This window comes from Protopterus annectens, chromosome 3.part0 (assembly GCF_019279795.1).
Source record: "Protopterus annectens isolate FY-2018-M chromosome 3.part0, PAN1.0, whole genome shotgun sequence".
NCBI classification, from domain to species: Eukaryota; Metazoa; Chordata; order Ceratodontiformes; family Protopteridae; genus Protopterus; species Protopterus annectens.
In genome coordinates this window covers 162090366-162115500 of record NC_056731.1, presented here as the reverse complement: position 1 = coordinate 162115500, position 25135 = coordinate 162090366, and the positions used below count along the sequence as shown (strand labels likewise).

Here is a 25135-nt window from a genome sequence, read left to right as displayed (position 1 = left end):
AAAAGAAGTAGTTAAATGCTGAAATGTTAAAAGAAAGGCCTAAGGCAGGGAAAAGTGACTGAAGAAGAAACCGCCACTCCAAAGGTTAGCTAAAAAATTATGCATGCAACTAAAATAAGGTATCTGAAGGCCCTATGCAGAGTCATTAGTAAGTTCAAGTAATCTACTTGCAATTATCAGAGTTTGAAAATATAATACAGGGTAATTTTCAGTGCTGCTAACTTCAGCACAGCCAAAAGGATCTGGAGAGGAGGATTAACGCAGTGCATTATGGGATGGGGTGGGACCAAAGTATCCTGAAAAGCTTTTATGTGCTGAGTTGTCCTAATACTTGATACCATTAGTCCTCCATTACCCAGTATGTACTGCCGTATACTAGATAATTCACACTTATTACCCTCTTTAGTCCATATATCATCTAAAATACTGATTTATACATTTTGTTTCAGTTGCATTATTTTAAATTACTATGGAGTCAAAAAAAGTAATTGACACACTGTGTGGTTGCTGCATTCATTATTGTTTGCTTTTAATTAGACTATTTCTAGAACATGATGTGATGTCAAATTCTAAATTGTGCTGTTGTTGAATTGTATGTTGTGGTTTGATTTTACAAATATATACATTTAATTTTGCAGGTGGATGAAGATGAACCATTGTTTATGAGTCTAATTAATGACTTGTTTCCTGGAATTACTCTTGATAAAGCTGGATATCCAGAACTTGAGGCAGCCATTCAGAAGCAGACTGAAGAAGCAGGCCTAATTCATCATCCACCATGGATCCTCAAGCTCATTCAGCTCTACGAAACACAGCGAGTTCGACATGGTTAGATGGCAAGCCTACTTTGTTAAAAGTTGAATTAGATGGGCTTATACACACACACACATACACACAGACAGACACACACACACACACACACACACACACACACACACACACAGATGTATAAATATATATATATATATATATATATATATATATATATAGAGAGAGAGAGAGAGAGATATATATATATATATATATATATATATATATATATATATATATATATATATATATATATATATATACACACACACACACACACACACATGTGCTTGTGTGTGTGGGTGTATCTGTATTGCGTGTATGTGTGTGTGTGTGTGTGTGTGTGTGTGTGTGTGTGTGTGTGTGAGTATCTCAAAACTGTTTAGTAGTAAACTAAACAAATGCTAGAAGAGAGGTTAATAACATAAATTAGTAACAGAATGATGGCAGAAAAAGTGAATTAGGACCTATCACACTGGACACTGAGAATTTCTGGCATTTAAAGGAGTGAAGTGGCACTTGGTTGGAATGTATGCTGTTAGGAGGTCTATATCAATTAATTGAAATATGTATTAGTCAAATATCTATTAATCGATTACTAATCAGCAAAACTCATTTCAACGAACCCTGGACTTTTTACTAGGATTAGGAACCACTTGCCCACCAGCACTCCAGAACAGACACTGCACTAAATCAAACACACCCAAGTGGGGGGCTTTGCCCCTCACCACCTAATGTGGGGGACTGTGCCCCCCACCCCCCCTAACTATATATACCAACTCCAAGATCGTACTACAGTGGTGAAAAGGGAAAAGTTGCAGTGACCCCAAGTGCTTCCTAACCCTGGGAAAAAGTCCAGGTTTCCATTAAATGATACAGATCCATTGTTAGGTGGATATGCTGTTGCCCATAGATATTGTATTACTTTCTAAACAGAACTGGTGTGGTTACTTCATTTATTTAATTATTTAATATGTACTAGCTAAATGTCAGCTGTAGCAGCACAAAAAAAAAAGCATGCAGCCTGCTTTAGTAAAAGAGATTTGAAGTGATGCAGTGCAGTAACTTATGCATTAAGTAATGCACAGTATTCTTTTGCATAGTGATACCCATCAAATATTTTAAACTGCAAGTAAACTATTCAGTATGCCAAGTGGTGCGCATCCATGCAGGCTGTTCACTTCATATCACTATGAAAGTGCCATTCCTTGCTTCATTATGTAAAATTTACAATGTAGCTGCCTTCATTAAGTATAATTTTTGATATAGCTTAGTCTATGTAAAACTTTAATGCTATGGAATAACATTCCCCGCTTCATTATGCGAAATGACTGATGTGATTTAACTGTATTCCTACATGTGTAAATTTTTATGTACTTGTATCATACAGTTTTTCCTAACTTGAAATGTTAACTTTCTAATATTAATTTGTGAAGCTTTTCCCCTAGGGCTCTGTTGAAAATGGGCTCTGCAGTCAGTTGGACTATCCCTGTAAACAAAAGCAATAAATAAATAAATAAATAACAAAATAAATATTTATCATTCTCCTTTCCCTTGTGATTAGAGTAGCAGGTGCCACTGGTGAAAGCAAAACAGTCACCAGTGGTGTACCACAGGGCTCAGTTTTGGGCCCTCTCTTATTTGGCATAAATTTCTCAGACCTTCAGGCCAGCACTTCTGACCTATGATTAACTAAGTCTGCAGAATGTTGTAAATTGGGTGTTGTTATTCAATCTTCGACTGACTCACAATTGCTCCAGCACAGCTTAGACAACTTTAACAATTGGTACAAAGACAATGGTCTCAAATTAAATTAAAAAAATGTAGCATAGTTTATTTTTGGTAAGCAAAATAGTTTCACTTACTGTCTAGGAGATGCACCCCTTCAATCAGACACTGTTGTAAGGGATCTGGGTATAGGGTTACCACCTGTCCCACTTTGCGAGGGAAAGTCCCTCTTTGGGTGGTTGTGTCCTGACCAAAAATATTAAAAATGGCAAATGTCCTGAGATTGTAGGACATAATTATGTCCCATATTTTATATAATAGTTGCATAAAATAGTCATTTCTGTATCTAAAATACCTAAATGTTACAAGAAACTGGATAAGCAACTAAACTGCTACAAGAATACGCTTTTATTTAGGCAAAAAAGTAAAGTTCTATCCTTCGTACTGACTGTGGGTTTGGGTCGGCCTGTAAAATCTGATGTGTGTCCCGAAAATGTCCCACTATGGCCATTTGAAAAGGTGGCAACCCTATCTGGGTACCCTTATTGATAATTCCTTATCATTTGACTATTATGTCTCCACAGTAGTTCAGACAGCCCTTCTAATTTCCAAATGCATCTCCACTAGATCCATAGAAGTCATAATCCCCCCTTACGCATATCTTATCAGATCCATTATTGAATATTGAACACATTTTGGCATGTATTTCTCTAAACATATCACACAACTTGAGAAATCTCAGAGATTCATATCTAAAAAGATCAGTGGCCTTCAAAAATCTTAGTTATCAGAAGAGACTGACAGCTCTTTCTCTGTACTCAGCCTCTTACAGTCTCCTTTGTGGGGATCTATGTCTAGCCTTTCATGCCATAAAAGATCCAGCCCTATTTGATCTCCTGTTCCTTTAAAGAACTAACGGTACATCAAGTGCTCAGTTAAAGGAACTAAACCTTCATCAGTAGATAAGTTAGACATGCTGCCATAATAGATTCATACCCCAATGCATCCCTCACCCCTGGAACAAAATTCTACTACATATCAAGCAGAGTTCTCCCTAGCCATTTTAAGGTAAACCTAGATAATTGTATGAACAGCCTCAAATTCTCTGCTGTTCTATATTATCTTGTCCCCTTTAGGGCTATAAGGAAATTTTGAATAGGGTTTTTTGGCTAGAGTTGAAATGGTCTGCAGATTGATTGCCTCACAGGTTCATAGGTTCATACGTAGTACTAGGCTATCGGCCCAAGGGCCTAAGTAAGTCTAGCCAACAAGGTTTCCTGGCTTACGCTACCCAAGAAAGTTAATTTCCTGTACCCCTGTCGAGCAGAGTCACAGAAGTGATCCCCGGGGTGTATTTCCTATTTCCCATCCACTCATTAAGATTTTTCTTGAAGAGTGCTAATGAGGAACTTTGCTTGATATAGATGGGTAGCTTGTTCCAGAGTATAGGAAGTCTCTAGGACAGGAATCTATCCCTCTAGCATGTCTTGTTTATTGTGGTGACAAGGTTTAGGTCCCTAGAGCATGTAGTTCAGAGGGATTGGGATTTCTTTACATGTAACATATCCAACAGCTCTGGGTTTAACATATCTTTATATGTTAGGCAGAGATCTCCTCGGAGTAGGCAATATGCTACAGAGTAAAGCTGGAGTTTTTTGAGACGGTCAGTGAAGGGCATCTGTTTGAGGCCAGTAATCATCTTTGTGAGGTACTTCTGTGGCCCTTCCAGCTGCTGCAGATGTCTTGTGAGGTACATTCCAAAAGGGGAGTTGTACTCTATAATGGGTCTAATGAGTGCCGAGCAGAGGGAAACAATGACCTCTTTTTTCCTGGGTGAGAACCCTTTTGTAATGAGGTGTTCCACATAGAAGGATTTCCTGACTACTGTGGTGATGTGATTATCAAAGGAGAGACTACTGTCCACCTGGGTACCAAGGTCTCATATCACACATTTGGCATTAAGTAGACTACCGTTTATGTGGTAGTTCATGGGTACAGAGTTTTTACCAAAGGAGATGACAATGCACTTTTTAGCATTGAGCTTGAGGCCATGCCTCTGACACCAGGCATCTGTCTCAGTGAGGCCCTTCTGTAGGATGTCCACATCATTTGGGGACTCGACTATGGCTCCTAGTATGCAGTCATCAGCAAACTTCATTAGCCAGAGGCCTTCTGTGTTAGCCTGTACTTCAGCAAAGTAGATACCAAATAGGAGAGGTCCCAGGACTGAACCCTGTAGTACTCCACTTGTCACTGGTTTGAAGTCAGATTTGGAGTCTGCAACCTTTACAGTGTGGGTTCTATCAGTGAGCCAGTTGGCAACCCATCTTGTGACGTAGGGATTTATACTGAGTTTAGTGAGTTTAGCTATAATTCCAGAATGGGGGATGGTGTCGAAAGCCTTGGCAAGGTCAAGATAGGCTGTGTGAACCACCTTACCCTTGTCTACGGCTTTGGTGACTGCCTCAAAGAAGTCAATCAGGTTCAGAAGGCACAATCTGCCTTTCACAAACCTGAACTGGGTGGGGTCCAGAGTTTGGATGTTACCAATGTCTTTGTTAATGAGTTCCATGATGATACATTTCATGGCCTTGCAGACCAGGCTCGTCAGGCTAATAGAGCGATAGCTCCCAGGATCAGTGGTGGCTCCCCCTTTGTGGAGTGGGATAACTGTTGCTGTGTGCCATTCAGTGGGCACAAAGCCTGACGTGAGACTATGACTGAACATGGTACTTAAGTGGGGAGCCAGTTCATTCTGAAGTTCGTGTAAAATGCAGCCTGGGATGTTGTCCAGTCCCGTGGATGGTGTGTTTCTGGTTATAGAGAGTGCAACTTTTACTTGCATAGATGTGATTACAGGGAGTCTGCATTCTTACTGTATAGATATGGGCCCTTTAGGGGGTGAGAGAGGGGTAAAGTTAGCACTGAACCTATCTGCCAGGATGTTGGCAATATCAGTTGGTTCTGTAATTTTCATGCCATTGCGCTGTAACTCAGAGCAGAACTGGGTGTAGCCATTGAGATTCTTGACATAGCTTTAGAATGCTTTGTGATTGCCCTTAGAATTAGTGGTGATTTTGTTTTCGTAGCTAGCTTTGGAGGATTTTATAAGGGATCTCAGCTTCTTACTGAGGCTGACCAGGGAGCTCCTCCACTCATGGGATTTTACTCTCTTTTGCAACAGTTTCTTCCTTCTGTTGTAGAGTTTGTTTATGGCAGGGGACCACCAGTTTGGCTTCCTTTTTTTGGAGGATAGCATCTTGATTCTGTTTGGGATAGCATGATCCATGCACTCATGTAAGTGCTTACAGAGTGCATTTGTGTAGGATTCAGCAGTCGTAACTTTATTGTCCATCTGCATGGGTGTCATGAAGTTCACCAGTTCTGTCTTAAGAAGCATGAAGTTGGTTTTGGAAAATTTTTTTACCTTGGTTTCCTTAGTGGTGGGTGGGGGTGGGATGCGGATATCTAGGGTGATTAGCTTATGGTCGGATCTGACCAACGAGGGTTTGATTTCAGGTCTGGAACACTGGTCACTCATGTTGGTAATGACTAGGTCTAGGATATTGTTGCCCCTGGTGGGGGTGTGGATAAGTTGATCCAGGGCATTGGAATTTATGAATTCCAGAAAGCATTGAGTGAAGGAGTTGGTACATGAGTAGTTTTCAAAGTTAATGGTGGGGTAGTTGAACTCACCCATTATTAGGGTGTTTGGTTGAACCATAATATTTTCCAGTATATCAAGAAAAGAGGAGTGGGAATCCTGGGGCATGGTGGAGGATCTGTAGCAAGCTACAATTTGGATTGCAGTTTTGCCCAGAGTTAGTTGCACTTGGATAACCTCGGATGCATGATGCTGCACAACTAGCCTGGAGGTGTGGATATCCTTAATGAATATGGACACACCTCCGCCTTTGATGTTCTGGTCCAGGTTAGATGGCTGAAAAGTGTGGTATGAGTTATAGCCTGGTAATGCAGGGGTGATCTCTAGAGCCTTGAACCAGGTCTCAGTCATTGCACAGATACTGATGTTCTCTATTTTAAGGAGTGCCTCGAGTGAGGGCATTTTCAGATTTAGACTTCTAGCATTGAGTAGTATTACCCTCAGTTTTTGCTTGCCTGTTCCTGTTATGGTGGTGAATTTGTCATTTGAACCTTGCCTAAAAAAGGCACTATAGTGGCAGCAAGAGCCTTAGCCAGTATCCGGAATCCCAAGGGTGACCGATGCAGGCCATTTCTGGCAAAACATCGTGGTCTGTCGACCACGTCGTCCCAGGCAGACAGATACTGAATCCCCCTAGAATGACACCAGAAGCTTAGCCAATTGTTGAAGTCAATCATTTTGTCCTTGTACTGCGGTAGCATTCTGGGCAATAGCAGGATGCTACTCAGGGCTAGGGTCATACCTGCCTGGACTACAAGATCAGAGACCTCTTCCATGTCTCTTTTCATGTAGTCCAGGGAGGTACGTCTCAGGTTGTTCACATCAACATGGACAGTGACAGAGTCGTATTTGTTCTTGTTGTGGAATGACCTGAGTGAGTAGGTTATGTGGCGGATCCTAGCACCTGACAGGTAGCTGACAGTAACCTTCTCCTTGTTTAGCCTGGTGAGTGGACCATCAGTGTGCCTGACTATAGAGTAACCTATGACTAGTGTGTTGGGTATGTTGGCTTACCTTATGGGCTGTGGTTTATTGGCACACTGAGTCTGTGGGCTATGTGTCATTTGGGTTGTGTTGGGGGGGTGGAGGTTGCTTGGGTTTCTGCTTTGGAGGTCTCTGTTGCTTGAGCAGATTATTATTGAGAGCCTCTGCGAATGTTTTTGTGTTTCTATGTGTGGATTTTGGTGGTGTAGGTTTAGTGGAACTATGTGATGAGTGTGGTGTGGTACAAGTGTTTATCTTCTCCTCTTGACTGTCAAGTTCATTCTTGGTTGGACAGAGCTTTACCTCCAGTTTGGCTAGATAAGTGTATCTCTTGGGTCTATATTATCATAACGCATGCTCAGAAGAGTGAACGACAGATAATCGACCCCATGTAAGCGAAAGCTTACAACGTCGAAACTTCAGAACAGCGATTATTTTCCAATGGAAAAAAAACAGTAAAACATTACTTAACGTGGGAGGCTTTGCCCCCCACACCCCACGATGTGGGGGGCTGTGCCCCCGCCCCCCTACTTAAATATACCAACTCTGAGATCGCACTACAGTGCCAAAAAGGCAAAGTAGCAAAAGCGGCCAAACTGATTCTTTCCCAGGGAAAGAATTCGCTGAAACGCCGCTTCGCTATTTTGCCTTTTCGCACTTTAATGTTCGACAAAGACACATTCGACAACCTGCATCTGCGACTGCATAATAGAGAACCCATTTCTCACAGGTTGTGATGTTGGGTGGTAGGAGGAGAGGGTTGTCTGTGTACATGAGGCAGTTGCTACATTGCCTCAAGATGCCCAGATTCGTCAGATAGACAGGAGGGAACACTGGGAGCTGACTCTTGGACATGCCTGAATAAAAAACTACTTTCCTCTAGACAAGTGAGGAAAGTGAGTATAAGAGCTGTTTTTCTCTAAGCAAGTGAGGAAAGGAAGTACAAAAACTGTTTTCCTCTAGGTAAAGAGGAAGGTTGAGTGTTGTAGTAATTTGTAGCTTATTTAGTTCTAACAACAAGTTCTGAACAAGTGCTGAGTTCAAATAAGCAAATTCAAGTGCTAAAACTAAGAATCTGTACCTGGATCTTGTGGTAGATAGGCTACCTATTGCTTACCACTCCCACTGATAAGCTAGAATGCTTCCCTCCACACAGGAAGGATTGGGGGGCTCAGAAGCTTACAAACAGTCCTGGATACAGCAAATCTGTATCTGAACTAGACTAGTTACAGGAAAGGTGGGAAACAAGCGCAAACATGGGCTTTTAAACCAGAATGTTGAAAGAGATGGAATAACTGCCCAAACGGCCAATAAACTACAATTCCTGGCCTGAAACCACTCTTGTGGTAGATAGGCTACCTAGTGCTTACCACTCCCACTGATAAGCTAGAAGGCTTCCCTCCAACACAGAAAGGCTTGGGGGCACAGAAGATTACAAGCAGTCCTGGACACAGCAAATCTGTATCTGGACTAGACTAGTTACAGGAAAGGTGGGAAACAAGTGCAAACGTGGGGTTTTAAACCAGAAAGTTGAAAGAGATGGAAAAACTGCCAAACGGCCAATAAACTAGAATTTCTGGACCAGAAACAACTCTTGTGGTAGATAGGCTACCTAGTGTTTACCACTCCCACTGATAAGCTAGAAGGCTTCCCTCCAACACAGAAAGGCTTGTGGGGCTCAGAAGCTTGCAAACAGTCCTGGATATAGCAAATCTGAATCTGGGCTAGAATAGTACATACTTACCTATGAATGTATGAACACTTGCATTCTGACATCCTTCTCTCAGAATTCCCAAACTCACAGTCCAGGTACAAATGAGACAGACTAACATCTGCTTAATGTCATTACTGACTATTATTGCATCATGTGGGAAGCTTATAAAAGCCAGTAAAGCAGCCATTTGTATTTCCAACATATTTTAGCCTTTTGCACAAGGGTATACCTGGATGAATGTCATAATTTTAGTGTTCGGTGAGTATTAGTAAAGCTGAATCTACAGCTGATTGCCCTGCATTAGAAAATAACTGGAGGTACAAACCATGGTGTAACCAGGTCTATATTAATTAATTGAAACTCCAATTCTGTGAATACCTATTCATTGATCCCTATTCAGTAAACGTCCTTTTATCGAACATTCAGATCAGTTAACTTTTTTCCCAGGCCACTGAATTAGTTGGCCAACATGTGGAGATTTACCCTTTTCCTCACTCTAGTGCAATCTCGGAGTTGGTATATATAAATAGGGGGTGTGGGGGTGCAGCCCCCGCACATTAGGGCTGTGGGTGGCATAGTCCCCCAATTTGGTGGGTTTGTTATACTGCAGTGTGTATCACTCAGTATGTGGCCTACTATTTATTTATTATTATTTATCTGCATTTGATTACCTGATAGTGTCTGATCTGGCCAGGAGCCCATTTTCAGTGGAGACCCATGGAGAAAAGCTCCAAAGAAGATTACATAGATATACATTTGTACAGATGAAATTTATATGTGTAAAAAACATGAAATAAATAATAAAAGTTCAAAGTAAGCTCCTTGACATTATATTTATAAAGCATATATGGAAGCTTATACGATTTATACAGAGAAAACACACACACACACACACACACACACACACACACACACACACACATATATATATATATATATATATATATATATATATATATATATATATATATATATGGGAAAAATTTATATGCTTGAAATTCTAAAATATAGAATTTTAGAATCTTGCGCTTATAAAGTCGAATGGATGGAAATCGTGAACCTGGAAATGTTGAATGCAGAATGTTGAACCCGCAGAACAGATAGCGCATTAGGTAAGTGTACTTTTTTAGGGTTTTGGGGAGGTTTTGTTTGTGTTTGAGTGTGTTGGGATGTTTGAGGTGTGGGTTAGGGTAGGTGTTGTGCAGTGTGAATGTGTTAGTGTTGGGAGTGTTGGTGTTTGTGTGTATGTGATGTGTGTTTGTGCGGGGGGGGGTGTAATGTGCGGTTCTGGGTTGTGTGTGTTATGGAGCATTGTGTGAACTTAGAGTTAGTATATATTAGTAGGGGGGTGTGGGGGATGCAGGGGGACTTGCCCCCCTGCATATACTAAGGGTAGGTGCGTGTATGTGTTTGGTTGTGTGTCTGTGTGTTATGTTTGTTGTAGGGAAGTGTTGGGAGGTATGTACGTTCATGTATGTATGTGTTTTCTAGTGTGTGATGTGTGTTTTTTGGGATTTTGTGGATTCGCGATTTTGGGTGTCGGGTTTATGTATGTTCCGTGTTTCGGGTATTCAACTTCATAGTTTCGAGATACTGAAATTCAATATTTCAGTATTTTGAGATTATGAAGTGAATATATATATATATATATATATATATATATATATATATATATATATATATATATATATATATATATATATATATATTTTTCTTCCCCCATAGCATAAAAATATCAAAACTGACGGTAAGAAGGTTCATTGCCAAGAAATAATGACAATGGGTAATGGTGAGAAAGAAGGTAGACAGTAAAGGGTAAGATTAGTTAGCCTGGGGAGAACATGAGCAAAGCCTATGATAAGTGAAATATTCCTTAAGGGACTGTTTGAATGAATATGTATCACTGATGGACAGAATGTGCTGGGGAAGAGAATGCCAGTGTTTTGCAGTGATATGACAGACTACGGAGTTTTGGGTTTTGTTAACTTTCAGCAAAGCTTTATCAGAGAGACTTCAATTTAGTGTAGGGTTGGACAAGGTCAAATAGAGCTGGACAGTTGTCAGGTTTATTTAAGACTGTGTTAGCAGTTAATAATTGATTTAGTGTAAGCAGATTAGGCAGCTTAGTCCATTTCAGCTGGTGAAGGGCGGTGCAATGGTGTGATCTTTTGAGACTGGTTAGTGGCAAATTTGGCTATTTTGTTATAGCAAGAGTAAATTAGTTACTTAGGAAAACATTTGCTAATTTGTGCATTCGATAGAAGGGTATTTCGTTGAATAGGGATCTATGAATAGGTATTTGTGGAACTGGAATTTTGATGAAATAATATAAACTTGGTGTAACCTGTCCCCTGTGTCTGTTTATCTTTCCACATTTCAAACACTTCTGAAAATCAGGCCACTTACTACATTAATGAATCTCAAGTTATGCAAAATATCAGTTCTGATTACAAAAATTGCTATAGTAGTAGTAGTCACAGGCACTAATCAAAATATTTTAAGAACTTCAGAATACTCCTATCAAGGATTGCAAACTGAAGGCTTTGTTTTTGACAAGATTAGAATGCTCACCATTATCATATAACAAATGATGTATTGTTATATCTTTCAGATTTTCACAGAATGTCCAGATTTTTGCCTCATATTTTTGGTCTGTTTTTCACAAAATTGTGTTTTTCTGGCAAATCATTGACAAATCATTAAAGAATGAAGTCAGAAAATAATGACATACATTTGAGTTTCAGACTTCAGACCCTTCAGAAAATTCATGCTAATGCAAAACCTGCTATTCTATCAACCTTCTAAGTTTCAGACAAATAGCGCATAGCACCACCCAGTCAACAACAACACCGTATCAAAAAAAACAAAAAGTCTTCACAATTGCAAAAAAAAATACACTCCCTACCTCGTTGTAAAGTTTGTTTAATTTAATGTAAAAAGCGTTTTAACTTCCTACACGGAAGAAGCAGTTTGCAAAAGCAATATTTAAAAATGTCCCTATTTTTGGCCTTTGTCCCACTTTTATTCATGGCTTTGTCCAGATTTCTTGCTCTAAGAGGTTGAGAGGTATGTGTATTGTGTGTGGTGGATTATTTCAAAATCATTTAAGTGTAAATCAGTAGTATAATACTCAGATCTTTCTTGTAGGAATAATAAAATACTTTTACAGAACTTTTCTTTATTTTTGGATGATTAATAAGGAGCTTCACATAATTGTTTAATCATTTTACATGACTGCCAGAGATGTAGGTAACACAAAATAGCAGGCAGTAGTTTGATCAGACTCAGTCTGTTAGATAAGTTTGTTCAGTGATACCACTGTCACAGCTGGGATGCAATGGTTTAACACTGAAAATATGTTTTTTTTTCAAAAAGCAAAACCCATTTTTTCAAACATTTTTAAAAATTGTAGTTGTTGCCAGGTAGACAAATTATTTCCTTTACTAATTAAAATGTTCCTCCAAGTGGCAGTGAACAGTCATTCATTTCTTGAAGTACAAAGTGCAATACACTTATTTCAGTGAAAGTAATACACCAGAAGTATCCTTCCTGACTAGAGAATACTTAAAAAAAAAACAAAAAACTTTTTTTCTATATCCCTTCCAGCCTCCTGCTTATTCAGCTGTGAGTAAAGTAAGCCTTAGAGAAAGGGAAATTACTCCTTCACTGCAGTAATTTTTGAGTAGTGGGACAGTGAGACATAACATGCACTCACATACACACACACACACACACACACACACACACACACACACACACACACACACACACACACACACACACAAACACACACATGAAAATCATCAATTGAATTCCAAAAGATTTTCCTTGTTTTGCTGCATGTTACTCCAAACAGCATTCCGTTTTACAAAAGGTCCAATAAATACCCATCTAAGTTAGAGTCTTCACTGTGTCATACCTTAAATCTCCTGTAGTGGAGGCCCACGAGATATATGCAAATGACATCAGAGATGGTGATGTTTGGCTTTATTAGCCTGATTGTACCAGTAAAGACTTAAAAAGTAAAAAGTGAAAAGTCCTGGGCATGCAGAAGCCACATATGCATATATACATGTACTTGTAAACAAATATAAATGAATAACGAGATAAATACATAAATCAATAAATGAATGAATGAATAAATACATAAATGTAGCTGAAACATTGGTGTGTCCTTAGGGGCCATTTGCATATACCCCATGGGCCTCAACCACAGAAAGTTTAAGGTATTATACACAGAAGACTCAATCTTAACTGGGTCTTTCTTGGTGTTTTGACTGAATGTTTTGACTGGGTGACCTTTTTATCCTTTGGTTTTGATATTTTACAGAAGGGTAGGATTCCTTAAGCCATATAGTTAATGAGGAATTATGGAGCTCTATTTCTGATTCCAAAACCCGTGCTGGGTACATCACACTGATGTATTTTGACATTTTAAATTGGCATTAAACACGAGTGCAAAAAAACATCAAAGTGATGGCATGGCCTATTCAAGTGACTGGGCTTTGTTGGCATTGATAGCGCTCACCTGTGTACGGGCATTGGCACTGTAGGCATTACATGAATGGGAGCCCATATGCCATACCTTGACGGCATACAAGTGGAGCTGTACTGAGGCTGAATCTGTGTTTGGTAATCTCAGCCTGAGAATATGCACACTTGTTGTTTCTGGAGTCATCCCATCCATGCATGGAGGATGACTCCAATGTAGGTTTTTGAAGTCTTCTGGATTTTGCTTTGTTTACACACTCCCATAGCATGTTCCCCTACATTTTCAGGGAAAATAATGCACACATGACAAAGGTTTACCTGTCATGCATGTATTATCACATCTGATGTATAGAGAAGCTGTGAAGTTGTGCACGTTCAGAGGTCATCTGTGATTGTGTGGTGAGTGCATGAAAATTCAGACTATGCCATGCATTGTTAATGGGATTCATTAGCATAGACCGTTTATGAATCCCATTCTCTCTACATCCCTACAAGGGATAGATGATAGGGATAGGAGATTCAGAGTAGAGTCCAGTGTCTCCTTGGTGGAATCTGTCTCTTGGTAAGATGTCATACTGGCAGAGTAAGATTTAATAGTGGGATATTGTTGCAGGATGACAGAGATTCTATACAATGCTACTTCAATCATTTAGGAATCGATTCCATACTTTTTTGTCTTTTTTTTAGAGTTTAAGACATAATTTTCTTATCAGATGGTGGAATTAGCCTTTGGTCAAGAAGACTGCATTCACTAAACCAGATTTGTTTGACAAACTATCTAACTGCTATGATGTCAGAGTTGCTATACGAAAATTATTCTTTTGACTATGTGATCTAGTAAAACTTGTTTTAAAATTTATAATTCAGAACCATTTTTAATGCAGAGTATGTGTCCAAGCTTTCACAGACAAAAAAACATTCTGCAGAAATGTACCTTTTAATGCTGTACTATACTTAAGCCACAAAGGCTAAGATAGTACTTGTTACTGTATAATAACAGCACTTCTTTGGTGGCTCACACTATGAATGAAAACTGAATGTTATGCCAACCCACGCATGATGTTATGGCTCAGTAACAAACAGTTGTGGGGTGCCTCACTTATCGGTTATAATGAACAAATATTAACTTCCACTGAAGTAACCGTATTCCAGCTGGGAGGTAAAATCCAATTTTTCTCATCAATGGGTTTTAGTAGCTAAATGAAACACAGATCTCTGCAGCTACTGAAGCAACACTGATCACATTTGTCTTTCAGTTAACAGATGGACGCGACACAACTTTTCTAAATACAATAATCCACTGCAAATATTTTTTATTTATTAACATTCAACTACTTTGTCTGAATAATTATAAAATGCATGCATTTTGCATGTTAGATGACAAATTTATACATCATTTAAAATGCTGCAGTTGCAGTGGCAGATACTTTACTAGAACAATATACATGCTTGTCTGCTTACTGACATGTTTTTATTTATTTGAATAAAGTGCTATTTTTTCACAGGCAGAGCTTCCTGTGTTCACTTGGGGCTGCAAACACTTTTAGTGGCATTTTGGTAATTTATTTTTATTTTATTCTATTAAGCAAGGAGTCTGGCAGTTGGTGCAGAAAATTAAGGATCTGAATTATTAACAAGCTGATTCCTGCAATCCAGGATTTGGTTCCCTCAACCTACATTTGCCTACTGTGTGACTTTAAGCCACTTAACCAGACAGTACCCTAAGTTAATTGGAAAACTGGCTAGTCTCATTGACTACAGGCTTAGTAACTATTAACTTTCTTTTTCCCCCAGTTGATTCCCCCCTCCAAACCAGTGGCTCTATTGCCTTCTCCAAATGAGGTGGTGAGGAAACAGGAAAATAAAATGGTTTGTGCCATCATCAGTCCAAATCACAATGTATTAGCTCTAATCAGGTCCTTAAAAGACTGTGTGTAATTTCAGCAATACTGCAGCAATAGGTGCAACAGCATACAGGTCAGCTCAAGTCTATAATTAGTGATTCCTCCTTTACATATGGAATCAGTGATTTATCATTTAAACCTACAGTATGTGACTTCTGCTTCAGATCTGTAATTGGTGATTTCTGTTTTTCAGTTGTAGTCTGATTTCTTTCCTGTCTGGTATGAGTGACATATTCTTTACATCTAGAATAGGTAATGTCTCTTTCACAAATGTAATCAGTGATTAACCTTTGCATCTGGAATTAGTGATGTATCATTTTCAGCTGGAATTAGAGATTTTCCATTCAGATCTGGTATCAGTGACTTGAATTATCTGAAGGCTGTATAAGATGTTAAAACAGCAGATGTGAATATGCATGCAAAAGTCAATGGCAAAGGTAAAGGGGTGAAGGACAAATGGTCATGCAGCAGCATGGTTGTATAACTAAATTTAAATATAAATGGGTTTATATTAAATACTAACGGCCTGGGTAATATCCCTGGAAATCCTTTTGGCTGAGGAAAGTAGTGTAGAAGACAAGGTGACTTGCAGCAATGCAGTACAGATTTTAATAATTCCCTGTCAGAGATCATTAAACCAGCCAACTGCAGTTCATTTTTGGCAAACAACAGGAAAGCATGGAAGTCTAGTTTGCTTCAGGGATATACTGTAAATTAAGAAATAATTAATTACTGATATAGCAAACAACATAGGCTGTATAATCCCCATTAACAAGATTACCAGGTAATTATCATTCAGACTTGTGTAAGGGTGGAACAAAGTGTTTAAATTACTTGTAAATCTTAATATACCTACCATTGTAATATTACAGCATAGTCTATCAGTAGTCAGATCCCCAACTACTATGGTGCACTATTTATGTAGTACATGGAGTGCTGCTATTACACTCCAAAGCTGGAAAGAAGGTAAACCTGTTACACACTTCTGCAGCATGAGACCTGATTGTAACAGCACTTTCAAAGGTGTGTAACATATGTCACACACCCCCACCAGCGCTCTTTTAGTGTGCTATCAGGAAAAGGATGATCCTGCACTCTCAATGGTCGCTTAATATTTCCTCATATATCAATGAAAGTTTATACTGAAAACACCAACTAGGAGCAACGCAATGAAGGGCATACAGTCCAAAACGAAAAAAATTTCTCCAAGAATGATAGACACATCCAAGTGATACGTAAAAACAGAAGAGTTTAATTCAGGTGCACAGGTACAACGGTGGTAAGCGCTTTCGCATACTGCTTCATCAGACCAATTAACAGATGTTCCAACTGGGTTTAAATCCTAAAACAGGCGGGAAAACATTCAAAAACTACTATTCTTAAAGGTATACACCTCCATGCAAAGACTCCTTACAGCCACCTGAGTGTACAGCAGTTGAATCGAGGTCAATATTCACTATATAACTAAAAAATACATTTCAAAGTTTATATATATACTAATACTAAAAAGTACTCTATCTAATTACAATATATCTAACCACATACCGGTCTAATTCATATGAAAGAATTCTTATAAGAAACTCTGAAAAATGCATATATATATATATGTGTCTACACACATACATTTTACAAATGGATAAATCAACCACCTAATACCCCGTAAAAATATATACACATTCTTCAAATGTACAAATACATACAAATATAACTGTGTATACATCTCATTGTTAAAGACATATAAACACCTCAATACTTCTATACATACACCATAAATAACATCACTATTCAGTAAAAACTTAGATATAAAAACAAAAATATATTAATAAAAACATATAAAAACACATTTAATGATGCCACATATGAAAGGCCAAGGAACTTGGAGAGCTAAATCATATCTTAAGTCTCCTCATCTTTAGGTAAGGTTTAATTGGTACCTTCCCATTTAGACCAGGTGGCTTATCGGACCTGAGTTTAATGATCCAATTGCTTTCCTTGGATTCCGTGAGATTATACATATCTCCCTTTCTAAATGAATCAAATAGTCTCTCAACTATCCTAAACTTAAACATATGGTCCAAACCAGTCTCAGCAGTGTGCTTGGCCAATGCATTATGAATGGTACCTTTTCTAATGTGATATATGTGTTCACGCATCCTATCCCTAAGGCACCTATTCGTTTTACCGACATAGAATGCGGAACACAAAGTACACGTGGCCAAATACACCACATTAGTGGACATGCAATTTCCACCAGCTCGTGCTTTGAACTGTCCAAATCCACTAGGATGAATAAATGTAAGACTGGAGTCTATATAAGAAGAAAAATTACAGTGTCGGCAGGGGACCATATAATTAGTCACTCCCAAATCAGCATCTGATTGGACCTTAGGGTAGCATAGCAAACTCTTGAGATTCATTTTGTTCTTATAGACAAATCTGGGTTTATCACCCACTACATCCCTAATGGCTGGGTCAACTGAAAAAACATGCCAATGTTTACTAATAGCATCTTTAATGTTACCTACATCCCTAGTATAGTAGACGGGGCAGGCAACACCTCTAGGACCATTGTCCTCTCCTTGATCATTAATAACTGAGTCTATTGATCTATTAGAAAAATAGGGTGCAGCCCTTCCCTTCTTCAAATTATCAATATCTAATATACCTGTGGACAAATCTCTTTCAGTGTAGCCCCTCTCTCTCAACATAGATGTAAGACTATCCATTTCAGCACTAAAGCATGCATCACTAGGGTTATACCTTGAGGCTCGCATCACCTGACCTCGCACAATGTTCTTATATATATAACCAGGGTGCATGCTGTGTCGATGTAAAAAGGAGTTCCTGTAACATGATTTCCTGTACAACCCAGTATTGATAATTCCCCCTTATAATCTCTCTACAAAGATATCTAAAAATGATATCCTAGTCTCAGAAAAATCAACAGTAAACTTCAAGAAACTGGTGGTATCATTCATTTCATTGACGAACACATCTAGTTCCTCAACTGACCCCTTCCACAGAAAAAATAAATCGTCTACAAAACGCCTGTAGAAAGGGGCATGTCTAATATATAGACAGTTGGTAAACATGTGTCTGAACTCCCATTCAGCCATGACTAGGTTGGCGTAGCTATTGGCACAAGACGTGCCCATAGCTACGCCATCCTTTTGGAGAAACAATTTATCTCCAAAACAGAAAAAATTTGACTCTAATATGACCTCTAAGAATGTCATTAGTAGATCAATCTCCACACCACTAAGATCAGACACCCTCCTTAAGTAACTATCCACCATTTCAACTCCTATAAGATTTGGTATCATTGTGAATAGCGACTGCACATCCATGGTGACAAACACATACCCAACATCTGTTGAATGTGATCCCAAGAACGCATATAGATCTAACAAAAATTGTTTGGTGTCACGTAGGACATATTGATTACTGTTGACAATACCTCTCAACTTATGTTCAACATAGATGGAGAAGGGTTCCGTGGACCACCCTCTCCCAGCTACTATAGGTCTATAAGGTGGATTGAATTGATCCTTGTGGATCTTAGGTAGACCTTGAATAACTGGTATTAAAGGATGTACTACTCGTAAAAATTCAAATAACTTCTCATCAATTACCTCACTTTTCAAAAGGTCCAATAACATATCATTCACCTTCTCACAAATATTCATGACCTGTTCCATAAGGACAGAGGTGTAAAATTTCTGATCACTCAGCATAGTGAACATATCCCTATTGTATCTATCTATGTCTAGTACGACCATACCCCCACCCTTATCTACAGGTCTCACAATAATATTAGAGTTTTGACGTAAGTCATTGAGAGCTGTTCTCTGGCTATAATTCAAGTTGAAAAACTTCCTAGTATTGGTCCCATGCCCTTTATATCTCATATTGTATAGATCGTCCTCAACAAGTTTGCTGTACGCAGCCAATAAGGGGGGAGTATGTGGCATGTAAGTACTGGATTTTCTTTTTTTTTTTTCAAAACAAGTTTATTGTTTTAACACATAAGAGAAATATCATAACAATTTTATACAAATAATTAAAAATAGGTATTATTATAATATTCAACAAAATAACTAAAGTATTTACAAAGACATCCACTACAATCAGATCAATTCATTAAACTAAAATACTGTGCTATTGAAATTAGAATTTTTTTAAGTACTGGATTTTCTGATGGCCCCACTATAACCAGAGCCTTGAAATTCCAACTTCAAAGACAAGTTCCGGATAAAAAGTTTAAAATCTCTTAATGTTTCTTCTAAGGTACTAAAATTTGTGGGAATGAAAGTTTATAGACTTCAGTCTGTAAGTAACTTATTTAAATTATGGCAGTATTTAAAAACTGTCCTTGACTTTTCCCTGCTATTATGTTTACTTTCTGTTTATGTGACATCACTTGTTAAGTGCTTTACTGGCTTTCAAAGCCGGTAAAGCACTTTGGCTTTTTGCTGTAAGTAGTAATACATGGAGTAGACAAAACTGCATGCACTACAAAGAGTTATGATTGAGTCTCACCAATCATAAGCCATTATTATGTATTCTTGACATGGGTGCTAAGGTTCAGCTCTCGAGCTTCCCTCTCAAGGTAAATTTCTTGGCATCCATGTTGAGAACACACAAAATAACATGGTTATGATTAAGACCTGATCGTGACCCTCTATGTTTTTATTGGGGCATTATCTAAGTAATACTATTCTGTCTATGAAGCAACAATGCCTGACAGAGGGAATCTGAATTTTTGCCAGCATTCATACCTTCTAGGGCCTGCCATAGGTGCAGAATAGATGTGGTAAAAATGAACTATAAATGGCAAGAGTGAGATATAATTGAAACCTATTGTAGGTTCATAGGTTCATAGGTTCATAGGTGTTTACTAGGCTAACGACCACAAGGGTTTTTTTTAAGCCTAGCCATGCATCTCAAACCTCTGACAAGTTCTGATACCCTTGATAAGTGTAAACATGAGCCTGGGAGATGAACCATTTACAGGTTACCTGTTTGCATCAGAGACATAGGTGCCAAACCAGGGATGAATTTCCGGTTTCCCATCCAGTTGTCCAAGTTGCACTTGAATTGGATTAGGGAGGAGCTCTGCTTCACATGTATTGGGAGCCTGTTCCATAGACGGGGTAGTCTCTGGGATACATACCTATCTCTCCAGCAGGTCCTATTTATATCACAGGCAAGGTTTAAATCTTTAGAACGGGTAATTCTGGTACTGTTTGTTTTGTGGATATGCAGGAGGTCCATCAGAGTGGGGTCTGACAATGCCCTGTGTACTAGGCATAGATCTCCCCTCAAAATCCTGTAGGAGACAGAATATAGGGATAGGGGCTTGAAGCATTCTGCACAGGGCATATTACTTATGCCCTATATTCTTTTAGTGAGGAACCTCTGTGGACGTTCCAGTTGTTGGCTATGCCTAGTTAGGTACATACCAAATGGGGCATTGTACTCAGTGATAGGTCTGATGAATGCTGAATACAGTAGAACAATGACTTCCTTGGACTTAGATGCCATACCTTTGTTTATAAGTTTCGCAATATAGAATGATTTCCTCAGTACTATAGACATGTGATGGTCACGGGCTAGATTACTATCTGTGCGTCCCTAAGTCCCTGACTACTGGGTCAACTCTAAGGAGTGTGTTGTCAGTATGATAGCTACCAGGGATGGATGACTTCCCAAAGGATGCTATTATGCATTTCTTGGCATTTAGTTTTAGTCCGACTCTGACACCAGTTGTTTGTCTGTGTCAGCACCTCCTGGAGAACATTCGTGTCAGTATGAGATTCAATGACAGCTTCTAGTTTGCAATCATCTGCAAATTTAGTCAGCCAGAGACCACTGACATTGGCCTTGACTTCTGAGAAGTAAATCCCAAAAAGGAGCAGTCCAAGGACTGATCCCTGAGGGATTCCACTTGTGACTGGCCTCTTTGTAAAGGTGGATTCCCCAATTCTAACTTCCTTGGTCCTGTCCATAAGCTAGCTGGCTATCCACCGTGTGACATACAGCTTTGTTTCTAACCACCTGAGTTTGTCAACAATGCCCGATTATTGGTTGTAAGGCCAGTTACAGCTGAATAATAGAGGATCAGAACACAGGCACAATTATATCATTAATTTTATGTACATTAAATGTGAAGCCAATGTACTGAAAAAGTAAAAAAAAAATGTAAAAATAACTATTAATTTGTAGACTATTTCTTACTTGTCCACAGGACAATTTTCAGATATTTATAAATGCATGCCAAAATGTAGGAATGAGAGAAACAGGGATAGGCTCTGAGTTAAGATTAATATCACCAGTTAATATTGATTTTTTAATGGGAAAGTATACTGAATCAAGCATTTTAAGAAGTTAGAGATGAGTAAAACATGGCTAATGTAATAATCAGCTGCATTTTGGACCCCCTAAACTCACTTTTTTTGAAATCTACCCGTACTATCACAAAAGGCGTAAGACAGTAATCAGTCTAGCTTCTTCCTCACCATTATTTTTCATACAGGTAGTTTTATTATCATTAAAAAAGAAAACTATTCTGCAGGAGACATCAGCTATCCCCAAAATAAGGAGGACAGTGGTAAACAAAGGCATATGAAAGGAAAGCGATCCTAGTTATGCTGGTAGATTGATTCTAAGGAGAATGACAGAAGTATTACCATCTTCAACAAAAATAGCATGAATGTTTTATTTTTCTGTACCATTAAATACTAGTTTTAATTTTTGAAGAAGTATTCAAGGAAAATCAATTTGGAAAGTTTTAAGCTTTGAAGTTTTTTTGTGATTTGGTAACTAATTGTATGTTTGGTAAAAAATAGTGTAAATTAAATTATGTTTGTACTTTCCATGGAAAGCTATGTTACCAGCACCAGATGATGAGAGAGTTACATTAGTGTGGTGTGGTGTTCAGATTTAGCTATTAATGGTTTCGTATCACTGTTATTGTCAAGCACATTATCAGACACACATAATATGCAGAGTCTAAGTGGTCTGTTGCAGTTAATACCAGAATATGTGCAGAAGAAGATAGTGCTAATAAAGACATAATATACAGAAGGTGCCATTCAGGATAAACTGACATGAAAACATCAAAATTTACTGCACACCAGTTCAGTTCCTCTGGACTAAATTTATTTTACAGGAAAACATAGTTAAGTGCAGCTGTAGCTTTGGGTGGTGTTAATTTATAAGACAACTGTACCCTTCTGTTATGCAGGAGTTGTGGTGTTCTCACTATTGTAGTGATTCTGTCATGCAGGAGTTGTGGTGTTCTCACTATTGTAGTGATATGCTTCCTGTAAGAGGGCGTGGCTTCCTTTCAAATAATGACACATTTGCTGCACTAATAATCTTGTGGTGCAGTACAGAGAAAGGAGAATGCTATACAGCAGGTTTAAAACTGACAAGCTTCAACATACTGTTAAAACTAAAGTCCACCATAACTGCTCCACTGCATCAAATCACGGGCACTAAATGCAGTTCATTAATGACACAATGTAAGACAGTTTGGTTGGAGTAGCTCTTATCCGTCTATGTATAACTCCTTTATCCCTTGTTTGCACAGGGGGTTGGGTGTCCTTTCAGCAGTGACCGTCATCTAGAGCTGTCGTCATTCATACTGCTGGGTGATTAGCCCTGCTGCTATTGTTGCTCCACACTACACCCACACTGTCACACCTATGGCCAATTCAGAGTACCCAGTCCACCTACTGCATGCCTTTGGAATGTAGAAAGAAAAAGGAGCATTCAGAGAAAACCCACACAGATACATTGAGGGCATGCAGACTCCACACAGAAGGCGGTCCATGCAAGAACCAAACCAGAGAACTTCTTGCTGTGAGGCAACAGTGCTAACCACTGCACCAAATAGCTCCTACATTTATCCTTAATTTGCCAGTATCTTATTCTCTACTGATACATGCTACACTGAAAATCTGAACATTTAAATACAAGTGTACTAATAACTAATTATGTAACAAAATGTACCCTGATACTTTAATTCTATTATCATATTCCAGAATGTTACTTCTGTAAACTGTGAATATATATTATATTAATTAATTTGAAATGCAAAATTACTTTTACTTTTTTAAACTAGGTATGATGACATTGGGTCCCAGTGGTGCAGGCAAGACAAAATGCATCAATATTCTAATGAAGGCAATGACAGACTGTGGAGCCCCGCACAAAGAAATGCGAATGAACCCAAAGGCAATTACAGCCTCCCAAATGTTTGGCACATTAGATGTCGCAACAAATGACTGGACAGATGGGATCTTTTCTACGTTGTGGAGAAAAACTCTGAAGGCCAAAAAGGTACGGGAATGCAAATATAATATAATAAAAACATGATTTAAAATAATGCTATAGGAATGTCATTTTGAAAGGCAATGTAACATGCTAAAAGGCAGCTGTTTTCACCTTCATGTCTGCAGTTGTACATGACTGTTTTACAAAAAACTTTCAAACTATTCCACAATATCTGGGAATTGTTTTCGTGTTGAACAGTGGCTAGTAAGGTGTACAATTAAACACAATGACCCAAATCAACAGAGGTGGCAGTACTATAGAAAAAAGCAATAGTATTCCTTCCAAAACACGCACTCACACACACACACACACACACACACACACACGCACACACACACACCGCACACACACACACACACACACACACACACACACACACACACACACACACACACACACACACACACACACACACACACACACACACACACACACACACCCACACACACACACACACACACACACACACACACACACACACACACACACACACACACACACACACACTCACACACACACACACACACACACACACACACACACACACACACACACACACACACACACACACACACACACACACACACACACACACACACACACACACACACACACACACACACACAGACACACACACACACACACACACACACACACACACACACACACACACACACACACACACACACACACACACACACACACACACACACACACACACACACACACACACTCCCACACACACCCACACACACCCACACACACACACACACACACACACACACACACACACACACGCACACACATTTTTCTTCACACAAAACTTTGTGCTTTCTAGTTATTTATATATAAGATGAAAACAGAACAAAAAAAAAACAATGGAAGCCATACTGACTCATCAATAAGTCTGTGTTTATTAAACTGGAGTTAACCTAATTTAGCTAAAGCAAAACAAACAAGGCTTATGTTAACATATACAATCATTCTAAAGACATGCATCTGGAGCATTTCTCCCCAGGCCTCTGCTGAAAATAGGCTCTGTCCTAGTTGGACTTACCCAGTCAACAAATGTTAAATAAATAAATTATAGCAGAGAAATGTCAGGCTTAACATGGGATTTTGAAATGTCAAGAGTGCAAGCAGAAGTAATTCCATGTTAGTATTTCAGTGGTATGTTACTACTTTATACACAATGATACTATGGTGAAACATAATGGTAAAATATGAAAAACCTAATAAATAAGGCAGGGGAAATGAGTGAGAAAGGACTCATATCCATCCATCCGTCTATCCGTCCATCCATCCATCCATCCATCACCCCTTTTTCCCATTTTGCACATACTGTCAGATTGTCACTTCAACAGTGGCAATCATCTACAGCCAATACAACAGTCTTTTATACTTGCTGTGTTTTGTTAGCTCAGTATTTCTGAAATGCCTGTTACAGGTGATTGGTTTGCTTTTATTTTGATTCATTAATATAAAGTAGCACTGAAGTCC

General features: G+C 38.7%; 1 protein-coding gene across 1 annotated transcript in view; it reads left to right on the top strand.

Moving 5' to 3' along the window:
• Nucleotides 1–25135, top strand: part of LOC122796791 (dynein axonemal heavy chain 5-like) — a 2204633-nt gene that overhangs the window by 1147292 nt on the left and 1032206 nt on the right. Inside the window, exons 45-46 of the mRNA XM_044065521.1 lie at nucleotides 639–828; nucleotides 23424–23641. Of these exons, the coding sequence (XP_043921456.1) occupies nucleotides 639–828; nucleotides 23424–23641 (408 nt within the window). The remainder of the gene's footprint in view (nucleotides 1–638; nucleotides 829–23423; nucleotides 23642–25135) is intronic.